The 7,735-nt window shown below is 63.1% G+C and overlaps 1 protein-coding gene across 1 annotated transcript; it reads left to right on the top strand.

Annotated features, from left to right (window-relative positions):
• The first annotated feature begins 2,819 nt into the window (after window positions 1–2,819).
• Window positions 2,820–5,917, top strand: DUSP1 (dual specificity phosphatase 1). Its single transcript, XM_084886297.1, is given in 5 exon segments — window positions 2,820–3,320; window positions 3,630–3,740; window positions 3,743–3,774; window positions 4,140–4,359; window positions 4,872–5,917. Coding segments are annotated over 5 exon segments (1,101 nt in total). The 5' UTR covers window positions 2,820–2,953; the 3' UTR covers window positions 5,243–5,917.
• The last annotated feature ends 1,818 nt before the right edge of the window (window positions 5,918–7,735 follow it).

Below are 7,735 nucleotides of genomic sequence, written 5' to 3' on the forward strand. Positions count from 1 at the left end.
TTTCTTTAAAAAAAAAAAAAAACGTAGGCAGGGGGAGGTCTAATGAATGCTCTCGGTAAGAGAAAACGGGGCGCATCGCATTGGTATGCTGCGAAAGGTCAGCAGCTGTAACATTTTATGATTCAATGCAAAAAATATGCACCGTTCCTCAGCTGAATAAGTAGTATAAACAAAACAATTTTTTTTCTTTCTTTTTTCTTTTTTTTTTAAGATGCAGGGTGGGTGTTGCCGTTTTCTGAGGACCTCTTCGCTGCCCTCGGCCAATATTCCTCTGAGGGTGGAAAACGCGGTTAAAAAAAAGAAGCACTCAGTCCTGAATCTTTCTAGAACTCAGGCAGAACGTGTGAGCGAGGCGAATGCAGAAGTCGCCTCTGATACCATCGCGGACCCACGACACAGGGGCCTGAACCCCCTTGGCGAGCAGAGGGAAGGGACCAGACCGCAGAATGTTCCTGGCCCGGCCCGTGGCGCAATGTTTACGTTTGTGTACCTAGCGAGGGGGTGCACCGCCTGGGGCTCCGTGGGGAGGATTGGGGGGCCTCTCCCTGGGGCTCAGGGCTCGGGGACCCAGGGGGTCTCCCCAATGCTTGTCCAGGTCCTGGGGTTCCTCCTTAGGCGCCTTAGGGTTGGATTTCGAATTCAGCCCCCACAGACGGCGAGAGCCAGGGCGAGGGGTCAGGGCGGGCTCCCAGTCAGCGCCCGTTCACTGTACAGAGATGGGGCGGATCCACTGGGCGAAAGCGGTGGTCGGCAAACTGCGGCTCCCGGCCGGCGGTGTACCTCGCTGTTGACTCCTGAGCTTGCCGACCGCCGTTTACAGCGAACGCGGCCAGAGCGCGCCCGGCGGCCCCTGGGGGGCGCTCCCCCCCTAACCCGCCGGCCCCTCCATCCGCAGGAGCGCTCGGCGACCCCTCACACGGGGACCTTTCTCCCCGGCGGGCTGCTGGGAAGGCACTGAGCTTAGGAGATGTGCTTTTTATTTTTCTTAAGTCACAGGAAAGTCTGGGGAACGGGAAGGCATGTTCCTGAGCTCCTCCGCCCCAGCTCGGCGCTCTTGTTCAGGGTGGGAGCCCTGGGGACCAGTTCACCCCCCACCCCCCCTTCCCGTGCTGCCGGGCGAGCAAACCGCTGCTCCCGGGCCTCTGCCCCGCCGGGGACCAGGAAACCAGACAGGGGCGCCGCACGCAACGCGCAGGAGGCCCCTTTCCGCTCCGGGGCGCGGGGAGGGAGAGGGGGAGGGGAGAGGAGAGGGGAAGATGGGAGGAGGGGGGGAGGGAAAGATTGGGGGGAGGAGGAGGAGGAGAGAGGGGAAGATGGGGGGAAGGGGGAAGAGAGAGGGGAAGATGGGGGGAGGGGGAGGGAAGATTGGGGGGAAGGGGGAAGAGAGAGGGGAAGATGGGGGGAGGGGGAGGGGAAGATGGGGGAGGGGGAGGGGAAGATTGGGGGGAAGGGGGAAGAGAGAGGGGAAGATGGGGGGAGGGGGAGGGGAAGATTGGGGGGAGGGGAGAGGGGAAGATGGGGGGAAGGGGGAAGAGAGAGGGGAAGATGGGGGGAGGGGGAGGGGAAGATTGGGGGGAGGAGGAGGAGAGAGGGGAAGATGGGGGGAAGGGGGAAGAGAGAGGGGAAGATGGGGGAGGGGGAGGGGAAGATTGGGGGGAGGAGGAGGAGAGAGGGGAAGATGGGGGGAAGGGGGAAGAGAGAGGGGAAGATGGGGGGAGGGGGAGGGGAAGATTGGGGGGAGGAGGAGGAGAGAGGGGAAGATGGGGGGAAGGGGGAGGGGAGAGGGGAAGATGGGGGAGGGGGAGGGGAGAGGGGAAGATGGGGGGAAGGGGGAAGAGAGAGGGGAAGATGGGGGGAGGGGGAGGGGAAGATTGGGGGGAGGAGGAGGAGAGAGGGAAGATGGGGGGAAGGGGGAAGAGAGAGGGGAAGATGGGGGGAGGGGGAGGGGAAGATTGGGGGGAGGAGGAGGAGAGAGGGGAAGATGGGGGGAAGGGGGAGGGGAGAGGGGAAGATGGGGGAGGGGGAGGGGAGAGGGGAAGATGGGGGGAAGGGGGAAGAGAGAGGGGAAGATGGGGGGAGGGGGAGGGGAAGATTGGGGGGAGGAGGAGGAGAGAGGGGAAGATGGGGGGAAGGGGGAAGAGAGAGGGGAAGATGGGGGGAGGGGGAGGGGAAGATTGGGGGGAGGAGGAGGAGAGAGGGGAAGATGGGGGGAAGGGGGAAGAGAGAGGGGAAGATGGGGGGAGGGGAGAGGGGAAGATGGGGGAGGAGGAGGAGAGAGGGGAAGATGGGGGAAGGGGGAGGGGAGAGGGGAAGATGGGGGAGGGGGAGGGGAGAGGGGAAGATGGGGGGAAGGGGGAAGAGAGAGGGGAAGATGGGGGGGAGGGGGAGGAGAGAGGGGGAGGGGGACCAGTGACATGCCCCCCAGCCGCTGGCCCCGGCCTGCCCCGGGCCGGCAGCGCCCCCTCCTCTCCCGCCGCTGCGCCCGGAGCGGGCGGGCCGGGCCCCGGGGACCGCGGGGAGCCGGCGGCCGGCGGGGGGGCCGGGGCCCTCGCTCCGAGGCCGATGACGTCTTCGCCTCTGGCTCCGCCGGCGCCAGGCTGGGCGGGCGGTGACGTCACCGGGCCACGTGACGCCCATTCAAATAAACAAACCCCCTCCCCCCGCCCGGCCCCGCCCCGGCGCGGCGACTTATAAGCCTCCCCGGCCGCCCGCCGCGGACGCCGGGCCGAGGACGAGCGGGGCCGCAGGGCAGGAGCCAGGGCAGGAGCCAGGGCAAGAAGCACCGGAGAGCCGCCGCCCGCCGCCCCGCGCTCCTCCGCAGGCAAAGGGTTCGGGGTCCGCAGAGAAAAGAGAGAGCCCCCGGGGTCGGACCGCACCCCGAAGCCGCCGCCGCCCGCCCTCCGCCCAGGACAAAGCGCCGGAGAGCCGCACGCTGGGCGCGCGGGGCCCGACCATGGTCATGGAGGTGGGCGCGCTGGACGCCGCGGAGCTGCGCGCGCTGCTGCGGGAGCGCGCGGCGCAGTGCCTGCTGCTGGACTGCCGCTCCTTCTTCGCCTTCAACGCGGGCCACATCGCCGGCTCCGTCAACGTGCGCCTCAGCACCATCGTGCGGCGCCGCGCCAAGGGCGCCATGGGCCTGGAGCACGTCGTGCCCAACGCCGAGCTGCGCGGCCGCCTGCTGGCCGGCGCCTTCCGCGCCGTCGTGCTGCTGGACGAGCGCAGCACCGCGCCCGACGCCGCCAAGCGCGACGGCACCCTGGCCCTGGCCGCCGGCGCCCTCCGCCGCGAGGCGCGCGCCGCGCCGCTCTTCCTCCTCAAAGGTGCGCCCCGGACCGGCCTGCCGGGCGGGAGGGGGGGAGGAGGTGGGCAGGTCTCAGTCCCTGCCCCAGGGGGAGCGGTGTTCTGGGGGCCCCTGCCTCAGGGGGAGCGGTGTTCTGGGGGCTCCTGCCCAGCGGAGCGGTGTTCTGGGGGCCCCTGCCCCAGGGGGAGCGGTGTTCTAGGGGCTTGCTATTGGCTTTGTTTGGCGCCAGAACAATGGTTCGGGGGGTAAACCTCCAGCCCTGGTTGGGGGGGCTGCATGGAGGGGCCCTGTCCCGGCGGCACTAACGGGGAAATGTCTCTGTTCCCAGGAGGATACGAAGCGTTCTCAGCTTCCTGCCCGGAGCTGTGCAGCAAGCAGTCGACCCCCATGGGGCTCAGCCTTCCCCTGAGTACGAACGTCCCCGACAGCGCCGACTCGGGTGCAGTTCCTGCAGCACCCCACTCTATGACCAGGTTAGTAGGGGTGGGGTGTGCCAGAGGTGGGGGGGGGGGGAGAAGGGACAGCTGACAGGCCTGGGGGAGCAGTGCTAGTGAGAATATAGAAAGTGACCTGCGTTGTTGCTTAGGACAGAGGGGGCATTGTTTACCCCGCGGTCAGTGCTCTGGTGATGAGCTGAGCCTCTAAGGCGGCACCACAGACATGACCACCGGCCATGCCGGGCAGACTGGGTTAGTAGTCCCCGTCCTATTTGTACCCGAAGACAGTGCTGGGGAGTTCAGCGGCGTCTGAAGCTGGCTCCCCGCGGGGAGGTTTGTGGTGCGGGCGCCGCAGTGACTCGGAGCACAGCTTGACAAGTGCTGGTGTGTTTGGGTTCCAGGGCGGCCCGGTGGAGATCCTGCCCTTCCTGTACCTGGGCAGCGCCTACCACGCTTCCCGCAAGGACATGCTGGACGCCTTGGGCATCACCGCCCTCATCAACGTCTCCGCCAACTGTCCCAACCACTTCGAGGGCCACTACCAGTACAAGAGCATCCCGGTGGAGGACAGCCACAAGGCCGACATCAGCTCCTGGTTCAACGAGGCCATCGACTTCATAGGTAAGCGGAGCGGATGTGCCCGAGACGGCTCCCCGCGCGCCCCCCCCCCCCCCCGCAGCCACCGAGCCCCACACACCGCGGCCAGGCCCGAGGGCATTCCTCTGCGCCTTCCTCCTCCTCCACACAGGAAATGGCAGGCTGGTGTGGGTGACACCCCGCACACGGACGGGTCTGATGCCCCACTTTGCAGATGGGCAGGCCCGAGGCTTAGAAAGTGGAATGGATTTGCCCAACATGCATTTGGTTAGTGGACGGCCCATCCGGGGTTCAACCCTGTGCTTTGTACAGTAGCCTCCTGGCCTCCATGGATAGAGTCTAGGTCCACGGACAGTCTGGTCCACGGACAGGGTCTGGGTCCACGGACAGGGTCTGGGTCCACCGACAGGGTCTCGGTGATGCAGGAGTCCATGCTAAGCATCTCTGCACGGGACACGCAGGCTGTTGCTTAGGCCCCCGGGGCCAGGGCCGCACTCCGGAGCTCCTGGGTAACCCGCCCCCCTTTGTCTTCGCAGACTCCATCAAGAACGCCGGAGGGAGGGTGTTTGTGCACTGCCAGGCGGGCATCTCCCGCTCGGCCACCATCTGCCTCGCGTACCTCATGCGGACTAACCGGGTGAAGCTGGACGAGGCCTTCGAGTTCGTGAAGCAGCGGAGGAGTATCATCTCCCCCAACTTCAGCTTCATGGGCCAGCTGCTGCAGTTCGAGTCCCAGGTGCTGGCCCCCCACTGCTCGGCCGAGGCGGGGAGCCCCGCCATGTCCGTGCTGGACCGGGGCGCCTCCACCACCACCGTCTTCAACTTCCCCGTCTCCATCCCCGTCCACTCCACGAACAGTGCGCTGAGCTACCTGCAGAGCCCCATCACGACCTCTCCCAGCTGCTGAACGGCCACGGGCGGCGATCTCACAGCTCCTCCTCCTCCTGCTCCTCCTCGAGAGAGAGACGGGCGGTGACTCCAGGGAGTCCTTATTTATTTATTCATTTCCCCCAGTTCCACTGGGTTCCCACGCCGTCGCGGCGACGGCTGAGCATCCAGGCGTTTGCTGGGCTCGGCCCGTTCGGGACCAACGTCCAGTGGGTACGTCGCGTGTCCCCCCCTCCCCCCCCCCGACCCGGGGGCGGAAGAGAGAGGACTCCGGGCGCGAGCCTGTCTCTTTTCGCCTGCCCCCGTTTCTCTGTAGACACGTCACGCTCGACATACCCACCAGTGTTACCATTCCTGACGACACATGCATATGCGAATATACCTTGTTATTTATTTGTGCGGGGGCGGTCCGCCCTCGCCGAGGCCCGCGTCGCCTCCGAGAAGAACCGAATACCTCAGTTTTTGTGTTGAGTCCTCGTCCCGTCCTGCACACACACGGCCCGAGCAGGCTCGCCCTCCGCACACCGGCGGGAAGAAGGCGCCCGTGTGGTTGTCTTTAGTTGCCAACAGTTGTCTGTTTGCTGATTTATTTATGACCCGGAATAATATATTTCTTCTTCTGAGAAGACATTTTGTTACATAAGGATGACTTTCTTTTTTATACAACAGAATAAATTATGCCATTTCTATTGAACGCTCGCTCACGTGCTTGCTTTCTTGGGCAGCCCCCGATCCCGGTCCCCCAGTGAAGAAATAGGGGTGAGTCAGCAGGAAGGCACGTTGGGATCTGGTGCCACCCTCCTGGGTGGCCTCCGTCCCACGAGATAACGGGAGTGGCCAGGTAGGTCGAGAAGTGGGGTCGATCCTGGAATACCGGGTGCTGTAGCTGAGCTGTTGGGTTCCAGGGTCACTGCGTAGATCCCCTCCCATGCCACCCAGGGGCCCGTGCCCCCAGAGCCAGCGCTGAAAAGAGGGCCATTGGCTTGGGTTGCTTTCTCATTGACCGCCTTCTCCAAGATCACAAGACAATCCTCCCTCTTCTTCGGGCTGTGCTAGCTAGGAGGGTGACGGTTTTCCAGACACTTCACATACATGCATGTGTTCCTGCTCCCTGCCGGAGGGAGGGTGCAAAACAAATCTGTAAAACAAACCCGCCAGATCCTTGCAAAGATGCTGAGACCCAGCCTCGCTAAGGGGCGGGGAGTCAGGGAATTGGACCTGCATCTGTTTTGTGTTCTAATTCCACGTGCTTTGCACTTCCCTCTCCCACAGGCTCTTGTTTTTTGCCTTTGAAAAGACCTTTATTGTGAAAATGATACCTCAGGTGGTTCCAAACCCAAACACTGTAAGCAAATACAACATAAACAAGTGACCTCACGTCCCCGCCCTCCCCGCCCCCACCTGACATGCAGGCTCCGCCCCCACCCACCCCAGAACCCTGGCCTGGGAACCCACGGGAGCACACAGCATGCTCCGGGGCTCCTCCAGGCCACTCACTCGTGTTTCCTGATGGTGTGGAAGAGCCAGGCTATTAAATCCAACCTGCTCGAGGGCAACATTCTGGATTTTTACTCTCTCCTGCCAAACAGGCCAAAGCAGAGCAGGTGTGATCCACCACTAACCCGTGATCAGTCTATAATTTTGAATGAAACAGCAGCGAGCTTCCTGGCTCACTGGCCCCTTAGCTCCTGCCCCCACCACTGGCTTCTGGGCCAAGCGCTGGAGGAAGCAGGAAAGGAACTGCCTCACTTGTCCAGGAGCCCCCAGCCCAGTGGTGCTGGTGCAGGCCCTGCCCTGCCCCCCCCACCTTTCCCCTTCAATTGACCTCCTGCCACCCCATTCCCAGGCCCAGAGATCCCTGTGTTCCCTGAGGTTCTAAGAACTTACTCTGGGCCGGTAGGCTCACTTCCTCGGCCGGAATTCTGATTTCAAGTGTGTTCACGCCTTTCCAAACAAACCTTATCCACTGTTTTTATCAAACTCGAGACGCTGGCTGCTGCCAACACGGCCCTTCGTGGAAATGTACCAGCGGCTCCGAGCCCGTGGCAGAGGCCGTGGCTGACTTCCCCGTGGGCTCGGGCCATCGCTTTCTGCTTGGCAGGCGCTGGTTAAACCAAAATTAATCTCCACCGGGATCCATGCAGTGGAAAAATACAGCGGCTGCCTGAGGGAGCCTCCGTGAAAACAGTGCCCTCACTCCCCCTCCCGCCCCCCAGGAGAGCCGGGTGACAGCCCCTTCCGGGCGGATCTGATTCCGGGTCTTCAGGCCCTCCAGGAAATGTCACTTTGGGCCTGAAACTGCTTTTCTTAGGGGGGAAATGTACCTCAGTGGGGGAAAAAAGAGAAAAGGATGCTTATATTATGAAAACATTTGCTTCTCAATGGAAGATTGGAATAGAGACAACTCAACCATTGAATACTAGTAATGTGGTGGTAACAGCTGTTGATTTTAGCCCCTGGGCTAACTGCTTTGCACACCTTTCCATTAAGCCTGTCACAGTAGCACCCATTG

The sequence above is a fragment of the Pipistrellus hanaki genome (assembly GCF_964339955.1).
Source record: "Pipistrellus hanaki genome assembly, chromosome: 5".
In the NCBI taxonomy this organism is placed as follows: domain Eukaryota; kingdom Metazoa; phylum Chordata; class Mammalia; order Chiroptera; family Vespertilionidae; genus Pipistrellus; species Pipistrellus hanaki.